At 37.8% G+C, this 26,795-nt stretch overlaps 1 protein-coding gene across 2 annotated transcripts in view; it reads right to left on the reverse strand.

The window, feature by feature from the left end:
• The window catches only part of LOC149144746 (AP-2 complex subunit mu-like), a 215,558-nt gene that overhangs the window by 18,018 nt on the left and 170,745 nt on the right, over positions 1-26,795 (reverse strand). For both annotated transcript variants that reach the window (XM_089446937.1, XM_089446938.1), the window contains exons 4-11: positions 10,083-10,177; positions 9,850-9,939; positions 9,722-9,770; positions 9,427-9,565; positions 7,797-7,913; positions 7,514-7,604; positions 7,289-7,431; positions 7,021-7,135 (exon numbers count right to left, since the gene is read on the reverse strand). In XM_089446937.1, the coding sequence (XP_089303063.1) occupies positions 7,021-7,135; positions 7,289-7,431; positions 7,514-7,604; positions 7,797-7,913; positions 9,427-9,565; positions 9,722-9,770; positions 9,850-9,939; positions 10,083-10,177 (839 nt within the window). The remainder of the gene's footprint in view (positions 1-7,020; positions 7,136-7,288; positions 7,432-7,513; positions 7,605-7,796; positions 7,914-9,426; positions 9,566-9,721; positions 9,771-9,849; positions 9,940-10,082; positions 10,178-26,795) is intronic.

Consider the following 26,795-nt stretch of genomic DNA (forward strand, 5'->3'; position numbering starts at 1 on the left):
CAGAAAAAATTTCAATGATTAGCCAATGTAAATTTATGAATTTAGCCCACTTTAGGGTGCAATATTCAGAAAATTTTCAGCAGTGATTAGATTAGAAAACCAATGCGCTAAAGATGTTACATTAAGTGCCATATGCCCAAACTTGGAAAATTTTGTCAAAACTGAAAAATTTACTTTTTGAGCCTTTTTAGGTGAATTATTCAGAAAATTACAGATCTAATTCAGTAATATACGCAGAAAATTCCAGCAAGAAAATTTTTAGATCTAGGCTAGATAATAAATGCTGAAGTGGCCAAACTTTAGGAAAATTTAGATTTTGTAATTTTTGAGTTATTTTGACCAACTTAGTATGATTTTAGGACTCTTATATCACCGTTATAAGATAAAATTTACAGCAGTAGCAAAATAGTGAAAATCTAGGGTTTAGAGAACAAACCCTACGCCCAAGGCCTTAAAGATCCCTTGGTCCAAATTTGTTGAAACTTTAGGATGAGCTTACCACATGAAAAATAGATTTTTTGGTGCCCAAACCTGCAAAACCACCAAGGATTCTGTCTAGAAAATTCAAAGATGGATTTAGGGCAAACTAGGGCCAAAGAGGGCTAACGCTAAGCCCAATAAGGCTAGCATTGGGCTAAAAATTGTCAAGGTCAGCGCTGGAGGGGAGAGACCTTGGAAGGCCTAATGGCGAAGGGAAAAAGCCCTAAAGGGTTGTCTTGAGCCCCACAAGGACCACGGCTTATGGTAAGGAGTAGGTCGAGGGCTTGGGGAGGTCCCTAAGGCCTATAGCCTAGAGGCCTAGAAAGTCTGCCGCAAGCCCTTAGAGGGTTGTGGCTAAGGAAGAAGAGGGGAAAGGGAGAAGAATGAGGATTGAGGAGGAGAGGAGGAGGGCTAACAGAGGGATAAGGAGGTCGAGGAAGGAGAGACGGAGGAGAAAGGAGAATGTCGAGGGCAAGGGAAGGGCCTCTAGGGCCTGCGGTAAGGTCTGGAGGGGAGGCCGAGAGCCCTAGGGCTTACGTCCAGCCAAAAAGGATGATGCAGAGGCCTAATTGGCTAACGCAGGACAAGAGAAGGAAGACGCTGGCCCTAATAGAGCTGGATCCGGGCCCAGGATGGCTGAAACTTGAAACCCCAGCTTCAGAAAAATTTATTTGCTTCAGATCTGAATTTTATTGCAAATTCTTCAATGGGTGGCCCTGCAAAAAAATTTAGAGACTAGATCTTACCCTCAAGAGCCTAGATCTAGCTCTATTCCAGCTTCTTCTCTTGATTTCACTTGCGAAAAATGAAGATAAAATACCCAAAACCCCAAATATATACAAAATCTCAAAACCTCAGTAAGGAAAATAATTTACAAGTTTAAATTACAAATCTATTTACAAATATACAAGGGTTTTGAAAAATAAAATTTTAGAAATAAAATTTTTTATGGATATTTTCTTTGATAAATGGCTAAAATATACTTTAGAAACCCAATGCACACTATAAACTTAACGAAGGTTAAATCCACCACATAAATATTCGGGATCCAAGCAAAGTTGGTTCCTACCCACAATTTGTGAACTTGGAGACCAAGGACTGAAATACTTGCAAACATTATGTATTTATCTCAAGAAAACCCATTAATCATATAGCGAATCAAATCATCCAAAATTAGCCCAAAATTATCAATAGAATGACTTTATCTCCATCTAATGAAAAAAGATCTTACCATTTACCATTAGAACATAAGAAAGCCCATAGTCAGTATATACCACAAATCAATGAACATGGAACACCTTGAATTGCACCCCAAAGTCTTTATTATGATAGAAATAAAAGTTCCCAACGGGACAATAGTGTTACATCAATGCTTCAGCAACAATTTCTTAGCCATAAATCAAATGGCTAGAGACTCAAATGACTCTAATTTATAGATAAATCCTCCAAGTGGAAAATAACAGCTAGTTGGCTTGATCTTTGTCAAAATAATCTTGGCCGTCGAAAAATACTTGAACATGTTTTAATTTTAGCCATTGAATTTTTAATTTTGTGGAATTTTCGAATTTATCATTTAATTCCATTTTTATTAGCTCAAAATTTATTATTTTGAGCTAATTTTCTTAAAAAAATGACTTTGACTTAACCACCAAGGTCCAAGGGTCCAATTTTTCGTGAAATATCCAATATTCCCTTGGTGAATGACCTCCAAAAATTAATTCTTTTAAGACCCACGAATTTTTCCACTTTGAGAATTTATTTTCTCTGTGAGTTTAATTTTGACTCTAATTAATTAATTTTTTGGTTTAGGATTTAATTATTTTTGTCAAAGTAATTAATTAATTGGCGATTGAGGGGATTTAATGTTTTTTCCACCCTCTAATCTTTTAATCATGATGTCTAAGTATGAGGGACCATGCATTAAAATATTTTTTACACAACATTTTTTTTACAATTCAACCCTCAAAGGGGAAATATCCATTTGGCTTAGACCCTCAAATTACATACCCAATCTGCGACACAATATGATCTAGTCGACCAAGTGATTTATAATAAAATTTATCCAATTAGCTTAAATTATTCCAAAACCACTTTTACATACGACTCAACTAGAACACTAGGACTCAACTAAGACTTTGACGAAGAATTCCACCCTAGCTTTGGGGTGAGATTGGAGGGAAAAAAATTGCTGACCATCCGTGTTTAGAAACACAAATGAGTTAGTGAGATGAAAAACCTCTTAAGATGAAACTCTCGCCAAAATAATAAGCTTACCTAGGTTGTTACATACATTCGTGGTCTTACTAGCATCATTTACATTACATAACTTGCAGAATGGGTTCACAATGACACATTAACTGTTAATAGATGATTTGATCCTGTTGAAAAAATTGGTACTTTCGCTTCCTTGGAACTTTGACAAAATGAGTGCAACAAGTTCAAATACTTACTCAAAAACACAAAAAGACGTTCCAAGATCTTCCTATGAAGATGCCTCCTGAAAGAGAAATTGAGCACATAATCGAAGTCAAATCAAGGTCAGACCCTGTCAATATCAAGCCATATAGATATCCACATCATCAAAAAACTAAAATCAAAAGATTAGTCCAAGATCTTTTGAAATGTTGAATCATCACAAAAAGCAGAAGCCCTTACATGGCTCTGGTGGTTCTAGTCCGAAGAAAGGATGGATCCTTTAGACTGTGTGTAGATTATCGAGGACTGAACAAGGTAACAATTAAGAATAAGTTTCTGGTCCCCTTTATAGATGAAATGCTAGATGAACTTCATGGAGCCCAATACTTTTCAAAATTGGAGTTGAAATTGGAATACTACCAAATCAGAATAAGGCTAGAAGACATAGCAAAGACTGTTTTGCGAACACATGAGGGTCATTATGAATTTAAGGTAAAGCCCTTAGGATTAACTAATGCTCCAGCAACCTTCCAAGCCACCATGAATGAGGTATTTCGTCCATATCTAAGGAAGTTTGTGTTAGTGTTCTTTGACGATATTCTAATCTATAGTAAAACATGGAAGGAGCATCTACAACATCTAGAGCAAGTTCTCACTATATTAGAAGAACATCAGTTCTATGCAAAGATGTCCAAGTGCACCTTTGGAAAAGAAGAGGTAGAGTACCTCGGACACATAATATCCAAGGAAGGAGTAAAAGTAGATCCTAATAAGATCAAGGCTATAAAAGAATGGCCTAGACCAATTAACATCTCCAAATTAAGAGGATTCTTAGTGTTAACTAGATATTATCGAAGGTTTATTCGAAACTATGCTCATGTTTTTGTACCTCTAACAAATCTATTGAAAAAGAACTATTTTTAATGGGATGAGAAAGCATACAAGTGTTTTGAAGACTTAAAATAAATTATGTCCAAGGCACCTGTATTACCAACTCCAGATTTTTCAAAGCCTTTTGTAATTGAGTGCGACGCTTCAGGTTTTGGCATAGGAGCAGTATTGATACAAGATGGTCATCCAATAGTGTAATGACCCATCATTAATATAGAGAGCACAAGAATATTAGCATGCATACGATGCATGCATATGATAGCTACATATGCATGTATCGCATGCACCGCACTAGTAACTATATTCTAAATTAACAAAAAATATTAAATATCCTGACACTCCTTCAAATAGAAAAGTCGCATTCACCCATTAGCACACATATTACTTAATGCATCATGATTAATGAACAATTACCAATGATATTAAGTTAAAAAGTATAAAGTAAAAGGGTTATAAAAGAAACAGATGTAAAAATTAAGTGAATTCTTAAATAAGGTTATTTAATTATCTATCCCAGGATTTTAATAAAGTATATTAATAAATTATTAGAAGGATAAATTAAACCAAAATAAAGTTCCTATGTATGAACTTAGAACATTTTAATTAAACAAATAAAATCTTTAATCAGAACAAAAACACACGTCAATATATCTTTAAAAGAAAGATAAGACTCATGTTACATTGACAAGGTGTTGCTGAGAAAGGAAGCGGTCGGCTTGCTGGTGGAGAGAGCGACCACCGCCAAGGAAGGCTGAAGCTGAAGATGGGGGAGGAGAAAGAGGAGGAAAATTTGTACACAGAGTTTATCATCAGGATTAATTGAGCCTTGCTTGTTCTGAAGTTTCTGGGCATGGGGGAACAATTTGCATCAATTGAGAAGCATACTGGACTGAGTATCTAGGTTGTACTCCGTTTGGCTAGGTGGTTTCGATCTTTTGGTAATGGGAGCGAACTGGAGAAGTTCTGAAGCACCTTCATCCGCAGCAAACCAGGTAAGTACTTCTCATCGAATCAATCAATTAGATATACGAAGTTTTGTATAAATTTAGAACAGGTTCATAAGGTTTCATACTCTGTTTAGGATAGATGGCTCTTTAAAACTCCTTTACAATCTTTACAGTTTCAGTCAATCTTTATAGTTTCAGTAATGGCTCTTTAAATTAGTTCGGCCACTACAAATAGTGTTCAAAAGCAGGAAGCTCAACAAGCGAGAATGTCTCAAGTCTACATACAACAAGGAAATGCTCGCTATTATGCATGCATTAGCTAAGTGGAGACAATATCTTTTGGGAAGTAAGTTCTTAATACGAACATACCATAATAGTCTTTAGCACCTCCTCCAGTAGAAAACACTCTTTACAGAACAACAAAAATGGATCGAAAAATTGTCGCCTTCGACATGGATATATTACATAAGAAAGGGAAAGACAACATAGTAGCAGATGCTCTATCCAGGAAAAATGAAGAATCGTCAGTACTTGCAATTTCAATTGTAATTCTGGAATGGCTTAATGAAATTCGAAGTGAATATGCAAAGGATCCAGAAACAAGTGTTACAATCAATAACCTTCCCCATAATTCAAAATTTGAATGGAAAAACGATATTCTGCGGTACAAGGGAAGAATTTACCTAAGTCCAAATTCCAAATTTAAATCCAAAGTTCTCAAGGAGTCCCATGATTAACTATCAGTCGGACATGTAGGTTTCTTTAAAACCTACTATAATGCACACCAATCATATTTTTGGAAAGGAGTGTCAATGAATAATGAAATTCAAAGATATGTAGCAGAATGTGATAAATGTCAAAGAAATAAGAATAAGAACAATATGACACCCGGGCAGAATGTGATAAATGTCAGAGAAATAAGAATGATAACATTATGACACCCGATTTGCTCCACCCCTTCAATATTCCAAACCAAAAGTGGGAAGAAATATCAATGGATTTTATTGAAGGATTACCCATGTTAGACGGAAAAGATAAAATTCTTGTAGTGGTAGACAGACTCACAAAGTATGCACACTTCATAACAATGAAGAAATCAGATTCAGCAAAAGAGATCGCTCAGATATTTTGCAAGAATGTCTACAAATTACATGGGTTTCCCAAAGTCATTGTTAGTGATAAAGATGCCAAATTTAAAGGAAATTTCTGGAAGGAGCTCTTCAAACATATTGGAACATACTTCAACATGAGTTCAGCATACCAACCTCGAACAGATGGTCAAACAAAAGTTGTCAATAAATGTTTAGAAGCCTACCTACGTTGTTATGCAACAGACAAACAAAATAAGTGAGCTCAATGGATACATCTCGCTAAATGGTGGTACAATTCCACTTACCACACTTCAAAGAAAATGACTCCATTTCAAGCTCTGTATGGATATGAACCTCCTAAATGGAAGGACTTAGCCATCCTCGAGACAAAAATTTCAGCAGTTAAGGATCAGTTAGAAGAAACCCAAAAAGTCTTTCAAGCATTAAAAGAAAATCTAAGTATTGCAAGAAATCGTATGAAGCAGCAAGCCGACCAACACAGAACAGAGAGAGAGTTTGAAGTTGGAGAATGGGTATTTGTTAACTTTCAGCCTTACAAACAATTATTCCTAAAGTAGAAAGGAAAAAACAAGTTGGCGCCAAAGTTCTATGGATTGTATCAGATTAACAAAAAAATCAGCCAAGTAGCATACAACTTAAGTTTTCCTGATAATAGTCAAGTTCACAACGTTTTCCATGTATCTTGTCTTAAGAAAGCATTGGGAAAACACCAATCAGCACAAACAACACTTCCAATATTAGATGATGAAGGCAAATTCATTTTAGAACCAGAAGGAATTGTTAGCACCAAGAAAAGGAAATTACAATGTCGAGTAATTAAAGAGTACCGTATTAGGTGGAAGAACCTACCAAAGGAAGAAGCCTCTTGGGAGACAGAAGTGTTTTGTCAACAACACCCGTCGTTATGTATGCTTTGAGGGCAAACCATCTTTTCGAGAGAAAGGCAATGTTATGTAAAATAATTGATAATCTTGTAATTATAGATTAATTAGGCAAAAGGGCACGATCAGAAGATCATGCCCTTTCACCAAGAGGCACCTGATGCAGTATAGAAGCTAGGGGCCCCTTCTATGTAAAATCATCAATCAGTTATCTAATAAAATATATATTTGATTATATCTGTCAATTGCAGATCTACATTTCTCTGTTCTCCAAAAATCATATGAATTACTTACCTGGAACTCCATCTGAATTGGTGGCCTGGTCCAGGCCTTCTTCTCTGCTATAGTGGAAATCAGTTCAACTTCTGCACTCATGGTTGCCTCTGTCTGACCTGGAAATTTCTTGATCCTGGAAATGCAAAAATGGAGAACAGAATTATGAGGAACCAGAATAGAAATCAATTGAATCTTGATATTTGAATGATAAATTGCTTCTTCTAAACAGGAATAGAGGGTAATAATAGGAATATAAAAACAGTGTATAGGGATGAACGTTACTCACTTCCAAACCAAGCAATCAATGGATGCATTGTATTTTGCTCGACCTGTTGTCACCTGAAAATTCGCTTTAGCTGTTTGTTTTGGCACAGGTACTTTCACCACCACTCCCAGTGCAAACATCTTTATGCCAAAAGCACTCTTTACCTGTAAGAAGAAAGCTTTTATTTTTACATTCAAAAATTAAAAAGACTCAAATTGATGAGACTAGTTAGAACGTACAAGATACCTTGACATTCACTTCCATTCTTGTCCGCCCCAGCTCCTTGATAGTTGGAAGAACCCGAAATGGAAGGCTAACTCCTTCAGTAATACGATACCTATTAAAGAAGAAATTGAATTAAAGGATATCACAGCATTTATGCACCTAGTATCATTTTTGCAGGAATTCTATTATGACAAATAATGAATCTGTTAGACTACACAACAAACTACCAAAGGATATTCCAGAAAAACCCATCAACTGCAAAATATCTGAAACAGCTACAGAAAAATGCAATATATAAACTTACTTCATCAGCTCAAATTCTCCATCGGGTGGAACAAAACTGACTGTTTTCTCGGCATTGAACCGAGTCAAGTTCACACATTGATGGAAAGTGACATCATCAAGTTCAATTGTCTTCCCACTGTTCACACAGCCAATGTCAGATTACCAACATTTTGAATTAAAATTCAATTAAAAAAGAATTGGAATAAGGTTAAAGAAGGATCTTAATGAAAAAAGGAATGAAGATATTTACCATTGAGGCCATGTTTGGAAAAGAGAGAGAGACAATCGTAAAGAACGGTAAAACATGATCTATCCTTTAAAAAGGGATGAAAGTATAATAGATACAACAAATTTTTAGTAAGAATTTCATAAAGATCAACAATGGTAAAAACAGATTTATTTGAAGTTAGAATTTAAAAAAAAAGATGTGCACAGAGTACGTTTTTAGTAACTTGAGTTTCTTATACAAGTTCTATGTTTTAAAATTTGATCTCTTTGATCACACTCTTAACCACGGCCCACAATCTTTGCATAAAATAAAATTGCTTGAAGGTTAGGATGAGAAAAATAAAGAGTCACTTGTCAGGCCTTTTGTCCTCTCTGTTTATCACCATTAATCGCTACTATGATATCTACTCAATCTGGGCAATAATGTTTTGTCCCAATTTTAAGGATTGTTGGTTTTTATGGAATAAGTTGCATCCGTTTCATACACAACTTACCTAAACAGTAAAAAGCATTGCAAAGAAAAGAAAAATACACCATATTATCCTGAAAATAGCATACTCATTTCCATGGGAAACATAAACATAATCCCCATCAGATAAACAATCAATATTGCATGAGAATCTTAGAGAACACACTACTTTTCGTTTGTTAACTGTGTGAAACAACTTTTGAAACAAAATCCTTAAAGTGAACCAAACAAAATGCAAGAATGATAAGACATTCATCCTTTGCATGAAGAATAAAGAAACACGTTAACAATCATATATCAATACTTTGTAAAACATTCACCTCAGGTAACTTCAAGTAATTAAGTCTCATTGAACTCATAATAAGGGCATGTTAACGGGTTTTGAACACCAAACAGACCTGTCTCCAGAAGAACTTTATGGGAAAATGCAGCCAACACAGGAGGAGGAGGGGAGAATTCAAAATGCTTAGAAATATCATGGGAAAAAACAGAAACAAAATTTGCAATCATGGAGCTCTTTTCTCATTACTGTACTTACACAAAAATTTCAGAATTAATCTTTTGCATATGATGGCTACATGTGTAACATGTCACTGTCAGGACAATTTTATGCCCCAAGACAGGCATAGTAACTGCAGATCAACCAACCAAATGTGAGATAGAAAAAGCAATTGTACGCCTGGAAATTTTAATCCTGGATGAATTGAATCGTGCCCCCAGAGTCAATATCTAAGAAAAGACCAACCAAATGTCCAGGACAGTTATAGTAGTTTTCAAAAGGATGATATATTGGTCACAATGTGTGAGCTTAAACAAAGTTACAAAGACGCCTAGTCCTGAACCTCAAAGACCATATAAGTATTAAATAGCAAAAGAATTCTAAATGCCTACATAAATCTATTTTTCCCAGAACAACAATTTAACTTGCGAAAACTTATTTTCTGATTATTACCTTCTTGTTGGGCGAGCTTTCATCTGTGATTCCTTTTCAAGCCCTATTTTGTCATTCAAGCCCAATTTTAAGTCAGGCATGCCTGACAAAAAGCATTTCATAAGAATTTTGCCCGTCACATCGCAGCGGAGAACACTTCCTGTAGACGGGGCAAAAAACACATTGGCCATCAAGGAAAGACAAATTGCAGAGTAGATGTCATACTCAGGAAAGATATGAAATAAAATGACATGAAAACCTTTCCTACTTTTCTTGGAAGATATATCTATTAAGAAACAGCAGGATGCAGGCACACCTTTTGAGGACATAAGGAGATTGACACTTTCAATAATATCAAGGAAAACCTGCATTAGAAATAAGTCTCAGAGAGATAACCGCTGACATAATTGTGTTCAACCACAAAGCAAAAGAAAAATACAAGACCTCATTCTTTTTGTAAACCAGGCCCTCTCGCCGCCAGCCAACAGCACCAGTGACTTGTAATGTCGCATTGGGAACTGGCTTATCAGATGGCTACAAGAATATTTAAATTCAAGAAGATAAAGAATCAGTAAAATTAATACACTTGTCATAGAATACACAGTAAAGATGTGATCCAGCATTACATGTGACATAGTCGAAAGATGTTCTCATTGCCCAATAGCAACGGTCCTAACCTTAGATGAAAAGGTAGACCGAACTCCCTGTTGAGTGATGTACAGCTTCAAAATCTCTGGAGAGAGATTTTGAGGGTAGCCAAAGTCCATAATCTCTATTGATCATGAAAAACAAACTTTCAGAACAACTTGGATTTTACGAGTAAAAACTAGCATCCCAGAAATACAACTTGCAACTTCAGTAAACATAGAGAAAAATCATATGCAATACATTTAAAGTTCAAATGCTAAAACAACAGATATTCGACAGACCAAAATGCACCAAACAAATAGCCTAACTGGTTAACATGTAGTTTTTATAAATCACAGTTACACCATAAGATAAATTTGAAGCCACGGACAATCAACATATAACCATTTTTAAGAATAGTAATAACAATCAATCAATAATCTCTAACATACATAGTAAAGGTATAGGAGCATTAAAATAAACCAACAATAAAAATTATATTATTAATAGACAGACATGACTATTTGATGAAGAAATACAGTAACAGTATAAATAACTTCAATTTTCTCAGTATTGTAACCAGCGTAGATCCATCTGAACTCTAAATTTATTAAGCAGTGAGAGGGATCAAAATAAAGTGAGATGCAAATCTCTCAATGCTTAAAATATTCCAAATTAACATGATCCTACACTAGTGTATGTGTATATATATTTCAATTAATGCTTGGTATTCTTTTCTTAAATTTTCTTTCTTATATTTATGGAATTTATTTTTTTTATATTTTGATTTATTAAAATAGATATTAGACATTTTCCTCGTACTATGCAGTAGAATGCACTTTGCTTCTCAGCGCAACATGAACCATCCATTTAATAGTCAACCAATTATTCAATCATCAGACTTGTCAGCTCCCAAAACTGCATTGCAAAATATCAGGTCACTGACACCAATCAGGGAGGCTGGTGCTACTGAGGAGGCTGCCCACTGTCGCCGCTGCAGCTCTCCTCTCAGTTTAGGGCTCATGTTTTTCCAGCCCCAAGGGCCAATCACTAAGTTGTTGCTGCAGATCTGTCAATGAAATTCAAACAGAAAAGATAGGGCACACAATAGAGAGACTTGTACGATAAATCACAGATATTGGGTGGTTTTGCAAGATTGGTATGATTGCCGCAAAATCTAGAAGACGTTGAAGAGGGAAAACCTACAAGGTATAAAGTAGACCTAGAAGCAACAATGAGTTAGTGGCCCACAGTCACCACAGCCAAAACCCCCTGCTCCTTATGGACGTTCATTGATGGGAGGAGTCCCAGTAGGGAAGAGACTACTTATAACATGTATTCTAGGGTCAACGTGTGAAATGTTCTCACTAGGAGGTCTTCAAGAAAGACACCATTTAGGTTCAAGGCTTCAAAAAGAAGCAATTTGCTTTCTACGAACAGACCTAGAAATAAGGGCAGAAGACCTAGGGTTTGATGAATTTGACAGGTGTTGGAGCAACTCAAGGTTGAGGCGAAGAGAAAGGTTTCTTACAATGTATGTTAGCTAGGCCAAGGCTCATGAAACCTTCAAGGAAGTCCTTAAGTTGAGGGAGGAAAAACTAGAGCTTCCATCTTAGGGCAAACACATAGGGCAAGAGAATTTATGGATGAAATTAGAGTGGATAATAGGATATCGACCAAATTGATAGGTATTGTGGCAAACCCTACCTTCTTGATGTTAAGCTCTCCAACCACCAAAATCCTTTCTCCCTAGAATTTCGCACCAAGCCCTAGCTTTCTACCCTAGCCTTGAAAGAACCGAATCAGGGGAGAAAATGGATAAAATTTAGATGTGATCACCAAGAAAATGGACCATTCCCTTGTTCCTTGGGAGTATGTAGTCCTTAATGTGTTAGATCACCCAAAAAGCTTCTAAGGAGGCCAAAATTTGGATGTCCTAGCAAGCGAAGTTCCAACAATTACCTATGCAACGGAAGATGGATTTTTCATGGGAGAGCTACCAAGGGTTCACCACTAAGGACATTAATTTACACATTATTTATGAGTAATGCATGCCATAGATCATATAGAATAGCATTCTATAGATATTCAACAAGTTAGGGCACAATTGCAATTACTAGAATCAACAAAATTCCATACATTAGACATGTAAGAGATAAGTTTTCAACATCTAGATACACTTACAAGATAGCATGAAAAGAATCCATTCCATTCATCCAAATAATAACTCCAAAGATAGACAAATTAGCTCCAAATGTCAAAGTGCATCAAGATTACTCCAAATCCTCCATAAGAGAAAAGTGCAAATTGCTCAATAAGGCCAAAATTCCAAGTGATAAGATGATGAGAGATCACAATGAATGATCTCTAAAATATATATGTGTGTGTGTGTGTGTGTTACTAATGTCTAATTATGCCTAGAAGCCCCTCAAATATTAAAATAATGGGCAAGAACTTATCATGGTCACAAGTCAACCTTGTAGCGAACGTGAAACATAATAAATCTTCCAAAATTGGGTCGAAATGTTGACATCATGTTGTCATAGGCCATTCTATGGATTGCATTGAGCTCCTCTAGTGCCATGACAAGTGTAGATGGCTCGTAAAGCCAAGGTCTAGGGATTGGCCCCTAGATCTCTCTAAAAATCATCATGTAGCCCCCAAATGTGGGTTTGGAGCACAAGACTAGGTCTCATGGGTCTCCAAATGATGAATAACCCTAATTTTGCTCCAACGTTGAGGGCATTAAAGGTGGGGCTAGCCCTCCCATATCCCAAGTCATGAGACAAAACTCATATGGGCCCTAGACCAACTTCCAAACCTCGTGATCACTACTAAGCCAATGGGGGGCATGTCGGTCCAGGTGCATCATCCCATGAATAATGCAAATGTAGGAACGTAATGGTGCTAAAGGTGCCCATGGTTATGAATGATGCTCTAAAACTGTCTGGATTCCCATGGCTCTCAACGCATCACCTGTGGGTGTCAATATGTTCATCTGGACTACTTGAACCCCACTTAAGTTGCCTAGACCTATAGATGGAACCACCAGCCAATTACACACATCCAGTGCTGCAACTTTCACCATCAAGTACATTAGCATTATTTCATCTAAGTGAACCAAGCTTGAAAAAAATGGGCACAATAACACTTCATATGAGGTTTCTCTTCCAATATTGGGGCTTTGGTCACGTAATTGTGTTATTGTTATGAATATAATTCATATAAAAATAATAATTAACTAACTAATAGTTAGTTAGTTAGTAATGAAGAGGCATGTCTTAGAGACATGACCATTTATGAAAAGGCACCTTCCTAGGGTATATAAGCAAGCCCTCATTCTCATTTGTAATCATCTCAAATCTTACATCAATTCAATATACAATATTCAATATACAGTTACATGTCTTACAATGGGCATCTACATCTTTGAAGTATTTTAAAGATTTCTGTTGCGTATACGACTTTTGGTCATTACATTGGTATCAGAGCCACGTTGAGCCACGTTGGCTAATCACCAAGCCTTTGGCCATCAACCTCCCTGTTGACCACTACCGGTCAACTACCCATGCAGTACCCCCCCTTTTTTCTTTGCAAAAAGGGGCAGCACTTGATCGACGTGTCCGTGCCATCCTGCAGTCATCAGCAGCTTGATCATTTTAATTGTAAACCCAGTCTGCATGTATAAATTTGTAAATAATCTTAGCAGATATGAGTCGTTTATGTAAAATTGCCTAGGTGGACCTAACTTTCTAATGATAATCTACGTCCCGGAAGGTTTTTCGTCTCACCGATCTACGATCGGCAGAGTTTTCCTTCAACCTGACCCCAAAGCCGGGATGGATTTTGTCATTAGAATTTTAGGAGAATCCTAGTGTGTTAATCTGCTAGATTATAGTTGTGTCGCAGAACTGGGTGGTTTATGAGGGTCTATGTTAAGTGGGTTTGTCCCCTTAAGATGTAAATTGTAAAAGTCATGATGTAATGTGTCTTGAGGGTTGAAAAATGTTTTAAATCCCCTCATGAGTCCTAAGTCCTAGGTCCTAGGTGATGTTTCCGAAGGCTTAGTTCGATGATCCATTTGAGAAAATAAATAAAAATAATAAAATAATAAAAAATTTAAAATTTTATAAAATTATAAAATTATAAAATAATAAAAAATTATAAAATAATGCAAAAAACCCTAAATAATAAAATAATAATATTTTGAGTGAATGCATGCAAAATATTATTTTTAATAATAAGTTAACAATTTCGACGGATGAGATTAAGAGATGTCTTGATCCTCATCGACGGTCGAGATCATTTCGACATGGATCACTCGAACTAGCCGTTGGGATCATTTCCTTTAAATAGGGTCTTAGGGGGTCATTTCAGATAATTGGATCTGTGAGTCTGGTACTGAAGAAGCTCTCTTGTAATCTGTTTCTGGTTAATAAAAGAAGACTTTGGGGTCCAAATCTAGCTGGTGTTACTCTCTGGAAATGCTGTGAGATTGTTTAATTTTCTGCATATTTTATTTTCAGCCATTAATAATAGCTTATTGTAGAGTATTGTGAGCACAGGTATCTTGTTCACTTGCTAGGGTTTGAGTGGTGTTAGGGTTTCTGAAGTAATGGCAGGTATCTCCATTACTTTTTGAGACCTAGCAGCATTTTTGCCCTCTTTACTGATGGTTGTTTTGAGCTGTGCAGAAAACACTTGCTAAAGAAAATTGGTGGGCGTTTGGGGAAGTTCTCGGCTGAACCAGCCAACTCCCGCAAGCATTTTTTGCTGAGCCCAGTTGGATTTGATCCTGGGTCTATCATTCAGTTTATTTTTCTAAATTGCATGAGAGATTTTCTGAAGTTCTTCACAGTGAAAACCTGAAATTTTTATTCTTTAAAATATTTCTGTGTTTATTGTTGAATCTGGCTGTTAATGGGCCAAAATCTGTAAATTAATTAAGCTAATCTAGGGTTTCAAATTTTTTGCTTTATGCAGTTTTCATTAGGGTTTTGTTTTCTTGTACATGGTTTTCAGAAAAAATCTGTCAGAGCGTAGCTGCAAATCAGAATTCCTCAGCGTGAATAAATTCCAGATTGATGGTGCGTTCGGAGTCAGAGAATCAAACCGACTTCAAGAAAGCCGACAGGCTGGTCAAGCGATTCGGTGAGATTGAAACAAAACGGTGAAAGGCCATATTACTGTCATGATCAAACCGCAAGTTATCGCCTTATTCTCCGTCGGCTCAGGCAAAGTTCACGCTGGTCATCACGTCAGACTTGTCTCAGGTGTTAAGCGTTTAAATCCATCGTTGTGGGCAGGTAATTTTTGATGCGTGGATCATTCAAATGCTCAGACGGGAACACAGAGAATAAATATACGTGGGAGACAACTCGTTTTTTGGGACGGAGGACGAGATTACTGCAAATCATCTCTCAGAAACGTGGAAGGAACCATATGTCTTACGCACAGTAAATCTGTAGATTGTGTTTCAAACGCATTCAGCACAGGCAACACCGTCAAGCTCCGGGTTAACCAGACGAGATACCTGCAAGCAGTTCTATACACGCCATATTCGACTGCGATCAAGGCAAGGTAATTTTTTGAATCGATTTCCATTCGCCCGTTGACTGTGCATTTGTGCACCAAGGCTGTCCATGCATCTGGTCATCGTATGCATCTAACGTCTACCCTCGATCACGCGATTGCAAAACCCTGCTGCGCCATCACCTGTGAAATTTCTCTCGGCCCGTGAGGTAGCACGCTTTCCTTTTAGAGTTTACGCGTAGGTATTTTCTCACTGTTTTGGTTTTACGCATTAGTTAGGGTATAATTCTCCTTTTTAGATTCAATCGTTTTCAAATTTTATGTGCCTTCATTTATTTTATCAGAAAACAAAAAATCGTAATATGTTTTGTAAGATTTTAAATTTAGGCTTAGTTTTATTATTAGGTTTTGACATTAAGTTTTAAATAGATTTTGATGTTTTAGATTTAGCATAGTTTTAGTTAGATTTCAATTTTGTTTTGTTTTAATTAGTTTTGTTTCATAAATCTTTGATTTTGTTTTATAAGATATATATATAAGTTTAAAAAAAAAAAAAAAAAATTGAAAAAACATCATGGAAATTTTTGCCAGATTCAGTTGTTTTCCTCAGGGAATTATCATGTTATATTTTTCATGCTGAGATCTAAATTTTCAAGTCGAGATACGAATATGATACCTGGTTAATGATTTATGATTCTCGTGGTGGTTTAAAGCATTCAACTTTTCAAAATTCTTAGTTGCTGGATATCGTTTTGGTCATTCTAAGAGCATTGTGATTTAGCTAATACCTTTTGATGACAAATGATTGCTGTTCACGGTTTATGTTTCTATATCATCTAACAAGTAATCGTTTTAACAACAATCTCTTAAGGCACTGGTCTACTAAATTAATCACATCCATCTAGTGCTTATCATATCGTGTCTCGTGTCTCCCAACCAACTGATCGACAGTTGGTCATCATCATCTCACAGGGTCTACCCCCCTTAGCCGCGGGAGACAGGCTTAAACGGAGGGATCGGGGATCAGAGTGACAGCCCCCGGTCTGAGGGTTGTCATGTCAATCCGCGCGACAACATTTTTTGGCACCGTTGCCGGGGAAATTGTTTTCTCGGCGTTTCAATGACAATCATCCTTCTCATTTTTATCTTTTCATCTGGCCCGGCATCGCCAACATTTTTTGGCGCCGTTGCCGGGGACAGAGTTTTTCTGTTCCTGGAGTTTCATCGACATTCATCTTCTCATCTTTCTTATCTCTCATTTGAGCTGGCAGATTCGACCTTTGGGGTTATCATTTGGATCTTTCATTGCCTTATTTTTCGTCATATCATCAGTATCTCTTCGGTGTGTTTCTTGTTTGGGTGGCGACTCCATTTTCTCATTTTTCCCAGACAAGAAGCCTTCCTCATATCTGCTTGTGATTCCTTTTTGGATCTTAGAATCAGATTCATTGTTCAAGTGGCGACTCCACTGTTTTCATCTGTTGATTTTCTTGAGCAGATATCTAGTTCTATCATCCTTTTAATCCCTTATCATGGATTATTCATTTAAGCCATGTCGTTTTACTGAACGTCTCCATGATTTTCCGGAAGAGGCCATTTCTAAATTACCTATTTTCTCGGGTGGTGATTCAATCGCTGTTAGAAGGCATCTAGGCTTGTTTACTCGCATAATGGTCATATATTGTAGACCCCCTCAGTTTAATCATGAAGATATCAAAATGCGTCTATTTGTCCTTTCTTTAGAAGATGATGCTTTGAATTGGTTTAACAATTTTCCTAAGGATTCTTTCACTTCTTTACAAGACATTGTCGAAGCTTTTAAAGATAGATATGGTTATCCAAACAGCGTGCCTTCTGCCCCTAAAATTGTGCAAAAGAAAGAAAGTAATCTTATAAAAGGTCCAGCTGTTGAAGAAAGTTTTCAAGATCAGAATGTGTCATCCACCGGAAATATCGCAGACCAAGTTCATGATAGTGGAAAATCAGGGACAAATGACAATGAAAAGGAGGAGCAAAAGCAAATTATACAAGATCTAATGACGCTGGTGAAAAATATGGAGAGCAATCAAAATAATTACGTTAATGATGTCAAAACTTTATGCACCCACCTGGAAAAACGTAATAGGGAGATGGAGATCATGCAAAATCAGCATACTAAAGAAATTGAGGCCATGAAGACTAATCATGAAACAGAAATTAGATTCATGCACAGCAAAATGTCAGGCTTAGAAGAAAATATGATGACCATGAAAGCTGATCATGATAGGGAAATTGATTCCATGCAAAACAAGTTATTAACTATGGATGAAGAAATGACTATCATGACGTTCAATCATAATAATCAGTTGGCTAACATGCAAGCAAATCATAGAGAAGAAATAAATTCCATGCAGCATTGCTTGATGAACATGAAGGAAAAGAACGATAAAGTAATAAAAGACATGGAAGAACATCATGCCAGACAAATCAGTGCTATAAAGGTTGAACACTCTAGTCAGATGGATGCCATTAAAATACAGGTTCAAAAGTTTCAACAATGGTCAGAGGATAAGAGAAACCAGGGGACATCAACAGATCAGGAGCCTTCTCATTTGTCACAACAAGTTCCATCTTATTATGAGGAGGTCATTGGTTCAATTGAAAGATGGTTAATTGAAGGTGATCCAGATAGACTTAAAAACGACAAAGATCAGATGCAGGATAAAGAAAGACATATCACGCATACTTCATCTGATAGTTTTGAAACAGAAAGTTCCAGGTCATCAGTAATTCAACCTGCCAGAAAGAAGAAGCGCAAAAGAAAGAAAATGAGACGAAGATTTGATGCATCAGACGGCCGCGAGCAGCTTGATTTTCGGATAGGAAAAAGTCCTACCATATGCAGAATTGGACATGGCACATCCGATAAGCAGCCGACAGATTTGCCTGAAAGCAGGCAAATGCTCAGTATGCACTATATTGAACACATCTGATGCCATGGGGCATCCTTTGTATCGTATTTCTAACCCTACTCCTTGTTTTTTCCGCATTTTCGTTTCTGTTTTGGGATTAGATTCGCTTTTCTAGATAGTTAATAAATGAAGAGCTTTTATCTTTCCTGTGCTTAATGTATATGATGATTTTTGGATGGATGCTACTTATTTTTGTGTTGTATGGATGCAGATTCTGGATTCTCACATTCCTACAGAGCAGCAATGTGTCCCCAAGTAGAGCCAGATGTTGACCACTACCGGTCAACTACCCATGCAGTACCCCCCCTTTTTTCTTTGCAAAAAGGGGCAGCACTTGATCGACGTGTCCGTGCCATCCTGCAGTCATCAGCAGCTTGATCATTTTAATTGTAAACCCAGTCTGCATGTATAAATTTGTAAATAATCTTAGCAGATATGAGTCGTTTATGTAAAATTGCCTAGGTGGACCTAACTTTCTAATGATAATCTACGTCCCGGAAGGTTTTTCGTCTCACCGATCTACGATCGGTAGAGTTTTCCTTCAACTTGACCCCAAAGCCGAGATGGATTTTGTCATTAGAATTTTAGGAGAATCCTAGTGTGTTAATCTGCTAGATTATAGTTGTGTCGCAGAACTGGGTGGTTTATGAGGGTCTATGTTAAGTGGGTTTGTCCCCTTAAGATGCAAATTGTAAAAGTCATGATGTAATGTGTCTTGAGGGTTGAAATATGTTTTAAATCCCCTCATGAATCCTAAGTCCTAGGTCCTAGGTGATGTTTCCGAAGGCTTAGTTCGATGATCCATTTGAGAAAATAAATAAAAATAATAAAATAATAAAAAATTTAAAAAATTATAAAATTATAAAATTATAAAATAATAAAAAATTATAAAATAATGCAAAAAACCCTAAATAATAAAATAATATTTTGAGTGAATGCATGCAAAATATTATTTTTAATAATAAGTTAACAATTTCGACGGATGAGATTAAGAGATGTCTTGATCCTCATCGACGGTCGAGATCATTTCGACATGGATCACTCGAACTAGCCGTTGGGATCATTTCCTTTAAATAGAGTCTTAGGGGGTCATTTCAGATAATCGGATCTGTGAGTTTGGTACTGAAGAAGCTCTCTTGTAATCTGTTTCTGGTTAATAAAAGAAGACTTTGGGGTCCAAATCTAGCTGGTGTTACTCTCTGGAAATGCTGTGAGTTTGTTTAATTTTCTGCATATTTTATTTTCAGCCATTAATAATAGCTTATTGTAGAGTATTGTGAGCACAGGTATCTTGTTCACTTGCTAGGGTTTGAGTGGTGTTAGGGTTTCTGAAGTAATGGCAGGTATCTCCATTACTTTTTGAGACCTAGCAGCATTTTTGCCCTCTTTACTGATGGTTGTTTTGAGCTGTGCAGAAAACACTTGCTAAAGAAAATTGGTGGGCGTTTGGGGAAGTTCTCAGCTGAACCAGCCAACTCCCGCAAGCATTTTTTGCTGAGCCCAGTTGGATTTGATCCTGGGTCTATCATTTAGTTTATTTTTCTAAGTTGCATGAGAGATTTTCTGAAATTCTTCACAGTGAAAACCTGAAATTTTTATTCTTTAAAATATTTTTGTGTTTATTGCTGAATCTGGCTGTTAATGGGCCAAAATCTGTAAATTAATTAAGCTAATCTAGGGTTTCAAATTTTTTGCTTTATGCAGTTTTCATTAGGGTTTTGTTTTCTTGTACAGGGTTTTCAGAAAAAATCTGTCAGAGCGTAGCTGCAAATCAGAATTCCTCAGCATGAATAAATTCCAGATTGATGGTGCGTTCGGAGTCAGAGAATCAAACCGACTTCAAAAAAGCCGACAGGCTGGTCAAGCGATTCGGTGAGATTGAAACAAAACGGTGAAAGGCCATATTACTGTCATGATCAAACCGCAAGTTATCGCCTTATTCTCCGTCGGCTCAAGCAAAGTTCACGCTGGTCATCACGTCAGACTTGTCTCGAGTGTTAAGCGTTTAAATCCATCGTTGTGGGCAGGTAATTTTTGATGTGTGGATCATTCAAATGCTCAGACGGGAACACAGAGAATAAATATACGTGGGAGACAACTCGTTTTTTGGGATGGAGGACGAGATTACTGCAAATCATCTCTCAGAAACGTGGAAGGAACCATATGTCTTACGCACAGTAAATCTGTAGATTGTGTTTCAAACGCATTCAGCACAGGCAACACCGTCAAGTTCCGGGTTAACCAGACGAGATACCTGCAAGCAGTTCTATACACGCCATATTCGACTGCGATCAAGGCAAGGTAATTTTTTGAATCGATTTCCATTAACCCGTTGACTGTGCATTTGTGCACCAAGGCTGTCCATGCATCTGGCCATCGTATGCATCTAACGTCTACCCTCGATCACGCGATTGCAAAACCCTGCTGCGCCATCACCTGTGAAATTTCTCTCGGCCCGTGACGTAGTACGCTTTCCTTTTAGAGTTTACGCGTAGGTATTTTCTCACTGTTTTGGTTTTACGCATTAGTTAGGGTATAATTCTCCTTTTTAGATTCAATCGTTTTCAAATTTTATGTGCCTTCATTTATTTTATTAGAAAACAAAAAATCGTAATATGTTTTGTAAGATTTTAAATTTAGGCTTAGTTTTATTATTAGGTTTTGACATTAAGTTTTAAATAGATTTTGATGTTTTAGATTTAGCATAGTTTTAGTTAGATTTCAATTTTGTTTTGTTTTAATTAGTTTTGTTTCATAAATCTTTGATTTTGTTTTATAAGATATATATATAAGTTTAAAAAAAAAAAAAAAATTGAAAAAGCATCGTGGAAATTTTTGCCAGATTCAGTTGTTTTCCTCAGGGAATTATCATGTTATATTTTTCATGCTGAGATCTAAATTTTCAAGTCGAGATACGAATATGATATCTGGTTAATGATTTATGATTCTCGTGGTGGTTTAAAGCATTCATCTTTTCAAAATTCTCAGTTGCTGGATATCGTTTTGGTCATTCTAAGAGCATTGTGATTTAGCTAATACCTTTTGATGACAAATGATCGCTGTTCACGATTTATGTTTCTATATCATCTAACAAGTAATCGTTTTAACAACAATCTCTTAAGGCACTGGTCTACTAAATTAATCACATCCATCTAGTGCTTATCATATCGTGTCTCGTGTCTCCCAACCAACTGATCGACAGTTGGTCATCATCATCTCACAGGGTCTACCCCCCTTAGCCGCGGGAGACAGGCTTAAACGGAGGGATCGGGGATCAGAGTGACAGCCCCCGGTCTGAGGGTTGTCGTGTCAATCCGCGCGACAACACTCCCGTCAACCTTGTTGTTGTGAAATTGAAACGTTTCGTTGAAAGTTTGGAGATTCTCCATATCGCCATTTAGGCCTTTGGCCCCAAAAGATTAAATTAAAAAATTAAATAAAAAGAAAATAAGGCCTTTGTCCATTAACATTTCAATGATTCTAGTAGAAAAACAATAGCCTGATGTAAATTTTGAAGAAAAACATTCATATATTGATCCAGGTGGATATTGGTGACCACCCGCCAATTCCACTTGGACCCCCACCATTATTTCTTTCAATTTTTCAGTTTCCTTAATTGTAGCACAATTTACTATTTTTGGCAACTTTTAGGGTCCTAAACTTCCGGAGCCGTTTTTGAGGCCCTAAACAACGTTTTTTGGGAAACATGGGTCCATGCACCCACGGACCCATGTTGCTCTTCCCAAAGTTGTAGTCCTCGGATAGATCTTTCTAACGAGGTATTATGCGCGTCAAACGGAGATCGTATGACAAAGTTACAACCCCGAGAAATTGATGTACCAATTTACCCAAAACGAGGCCCATAATTTGGTGCTTCATCTCCTAGGGTTAGGGATTGGATGGTTAGGGTTTTCCATTGTTTCTCAACAATAAATAGGCCTTCGAGCCTCATTGTAAGACAGTTTAGAAGCATGTAGCCGCCACATCTCTCCTCAGAGATAAGCTACCATCTCCCGAGCTAGTTTATTTCCATTTCTGTTTGTAAGCTTATTTCAGTATTTTACATTAATGAAATGAAGTATTATTTTTGTTGTATCTCTGTATTTATGATTATCTCTGTAATTTGTTGCGTTCCTGTTTAAATTCGGATCAGTGGTATCAGAGCGGTCTGCTCTTTCTCTGTTTTTCCTTGCATGTCCCCAACGAGGTCGGGATATAAGAAGTTAGGCTTGAACTAGTCGAACCTTTGCAAGACCAACCTCACAAATCCCGACAGCCTCCCATGGAAGATGAAAAGAAAGACGAGGGGCAGGAGATCCTATCAAAATCTTGCTCGAAGAGGCCCTCAAGCGACAAAGGAACGCGATGATGGACAACTTTGCCCAGATCCTTCAACAACTACCCAAGGGCGACACATCTACTTCCAGCAGCTACTCTGGAAGCGCCACACCCTTTAAGGTACAAGTTAACTTTGACATTCCCATATTTGAGGGTCAAATAGATGCAGACGCTATAGATAAATGGTTAAATCTGCTAGAAGGGTATTTTTTTATTCATGATTTTTCTGGCCGGGAAAAGATTACTTTCGCTCTTCTCAAAGCACCCCCCACGTCAAGGACTGGTGGGAAACCTACTGCGAGCAGAAGGATGAAAGTACGGCCTCACTTTTTTCAGCCACACCCACTTGGAATTCATTCCGGAATGCCATCAAGGAGCAGTACTACCCTGTCAAAAGCTATGAGGATAAATACATAAAGTGGACCATGCTGTAGCAGGGAAGGGACCAAGACGTGTCGGAGTTTACCAATATTTTTCATACCCTTCGCACAAAGTTGGGTATTAAGGATTCTGAGCTGCATTTGGTACTCAAATACCGTGGCTACCTACACAGGTACATCCAGGACGAGATGGAGTTCCTGGACATCTCCTCGCTCGGCACGGCATACCGATACACTGTCAAGATTGAGTAGAAGTTTAAACAGAAGAAGCGAGACTTTGGATCTGCAAATCTGAAGCAAGGGAAAGGCGCCCCCAAACCACTGAACAAAGGACAAAGCCAAGGTGGGGTGGCCCAGGACAACCCACCAAAGCCGCAAGCAAAGAACAACATCGCGAAGCCGAAGGACACGGGAAAGTGGTGTGAGTTCCATAAGAGCTCCACTCACAACACAAGTGAGTGTCAGGCCAAGTAGTCACTGGTGGCCGAGCTAAAGTATTCGGAATCAGATGCATGTTCAGACTCTGAGTCAGAACCCGATAAGGGGAATGACAAAGGGAAGCAGATTATCAATGCGGAGCCCAATGCCACCGTTGCCACCATGAAGATCCAGAAGGAGGAACCCAAAGATCCAGAGGAGGAGCGCCTCTTCCACTCCCAGATGTGGGTAAAGGGCTCCCCGCTACAATTCATTGTCGACAGCAGGAGCCAAAAGAACCTCATTTCGGCAGAGGTCGTGAAGCGGCTGGGCTTACCGACCACAGCACATCCACAACCGTACACCATCGGGTGGCTTCACCAAGGACAGGATCTTCGCGTGAGCCAGCAATGTCGCCTTCCATACAACATCAAGCCCTTCACGGATGAGGTATTGTGTGACGTTGCTCCCCTTGATGTTTGTGATGTATTATTAGGCCAACCATACTTGTGGAAGCGACATGTTGTATATGAGTCAAGGCCTCGTGTTGTTATTGTTACTTTGGGAAATAAGTTGTACAGGATATCGGAGGTAGCACCGCCTACCGACATCTCTTTGGTTACTACAAAAAAATGCAGTAAGCTCATTTCCAAAACCGGGAAATTTGTTTTCCTGATGATACGCCCTCTAAGTTGCACAAAACAAGGAAACAGGTACGAGTTTTTGAAACGGGCACGGATACGAAACGCGACCTCCCCAAATTTTGGAAAAGGGGAAACGCAAATATATATATATATATATATATATATATATATATATATATATAGATATGTGCAATTATAAAGCATACATGATACATTATAATTTATTACATTTAAACATTATGATTAAATTTACATCACATTTACTCATGAATGATCACATAATGAAGATAAAAATATCGGAATATCCAAAAGCAACCTTTATTATATATCCAAATCTCAAAATCAGCCTTTATTATAAATTAATATATGAGGCTGCAAGTACAATAAAGACTATAAGGCTGCAAGAACTATAGAGACAAAAGACTAATCCTCATCAAAAATAGAGGCAGAACAATGCTCAACAGTGGATGGTGTAGATGATGGGCCAATTCCACTTCTAGTCTGGACCTCAATATTCAGGGCAGCAAGAGAGAGATCCAAATCAGGGCTTTTTGCATCCACATCCCATTCTTTAGAAGGGCCACTGTTGTATTCTGTACCCCTACGAGATGCAAGGCGAAGGTTGGAGTGCACATAAACAAGATCATCTGCCTTTTGTGAGCCCAACCTATTGTGCTTAACAGAATGAATAAAACCATAAGTGCTCCAATTCCTTTCTGCTGATGAAGAGCTTGCCACTTGTGAAAGAGTACGAATGGCAAGGTTTTGCAAATGTACACCATTTGCTCCATGACAAATCCACCACCTAACTGGATTCATGGTGCTTCTCTCCTCCAAAGCTGATATATCTGCATAATCATCTATTCCTGCAGCAAAACTGGCAAATTCTTCCTTTACCTCCCTGTGTAGATGAGAAGGAAACATTCTCATAAGGGCTTTTTTCACCCCATTAGCCACCTCTCTATCCTTATGGGGTGCCTTCCTCTTCCCATTGCTTTGAGCAATAAGCTCCTCATCATAAAATTTGGGGTTCAAGGCATGTGCTAAAGTGTGCAATGGAGTGTTGAAATTGTTCCACCTATCAACAATGATTTTCTTGACTAAACCAGCAAAATGATCATCAACAAACAAAAGTTGTGGAGACTCTTGCGAAATGATTTCCATAGTTTTCTCAACCATGGAATCCATGCCATCATATACCTCTCCTAAAAAAGGTTGGTCAATGTCAGCACTCTGAAGAAGCTCAAATGCAGGGGTTGTGAACTTTAGCAAGAAATCTACCTTGCTCCACCAATCCTCATAAAGGCACAATCTATGCACCATATATCCCCACTCTGAATCTGCGTGTCTCCACTCAATCCAAAGTTGACTCACCACCATAGAAACTAATGCATGCTTAACCTCAACAAGGTGGCACAACATCAGGAAGTTTGAGGCATATCTTGTCTCAGAAACTTTTAACAACTCCAATTTGGAGTACTCTCGAAATATGGCCTGAGATTGGTGGTGGTTGGTGATGAATTTGACAATCTCCCTTGCTTCCCTTGTGATTTCCTTTATCCAGGAAACTTTGTTGTCAATCTCCTCTAAGATCAGATTCAGATTATGGACAATGCATGGTGTCCAAAAGATGTGGTCATACCTCCCCTCAATAATTAAACCTACAACTTTGCAAACTGTTGCATTATCCGTGATAACTTGCACCACCTTGTTAGGCCCTATTTGTTCAATAGCTTTTATAATAACATCAGCAATGAATTGTGCATCTTTTACCTTGCCTAAGCAGTCTTCCACCTTGATAAACATTGCTCCTTTGGGGGAAGTGGCAATGATATTTATCAATGGTCTGCGCCCTGTATCTGTCCATCCATCTGAGACTATGGTAACCCCAGAGCTACTCCAAGAAGAACGAATTGGCGATAAAATATCCTCCACAAGCTCCTTCTCATTTTTGAGACGCTGAGTTCAGACTTTCTCATAGTTGGGCCCCTTGTACCCTTGAGGAGCTTTGTTAATTGCCCTTATCATATCTTGCCAGTAAGGAGAGCGAACAACATTGAATGGGATACCACATGCATAAATGCACCTAGCCACTCTAGAATCAGATTCTTCTCTCGCTTACACATTCACCAATTTAGCAATTCTGCTATCCTGAACTGAAGGGGATGCCTCTCTGGTATTTTTGGGTGCTGGTTGTTCATGTTGTTGAGTGGCACCGACTCTCCTCTTTCTTGCTTCAACTACAATCCTTGGCTCAATGTTAGATGGAGCTTGAGGAGTAGCTTGAGTAAGCTCATCATGCCTTCTCTTAATAACATCCGCCTCATCTTGCTCTCTTTGATATGCCCTCCTTGCCAATGGATCTGTTGTTTTTGTGCAACCCACAACCCCCTGTCCTCCTCCATGCAAAAGATGTGCCTTCACTCTTGGGTAGGAGCCCTTGTACGAATTATTGCAAAGATTACATCGCCATTCCCATGAGCCACCACCTCCACATTTTT

This window comes from Pinus tabuliformis, chromosome X (assembly GCF_031772625.1).
Source record: "Pinus tabuliformis cultivar Carrire ecotype Pingquan chromosome X, CPIR1, whole genome shotgun sequence".
Lineage (NCBI taxonomy): Eukaryota > Viridiplantae > Streptophyta > Pinopsida > Pinales > Pinaceae > Pinus > Pinus tabuliformis.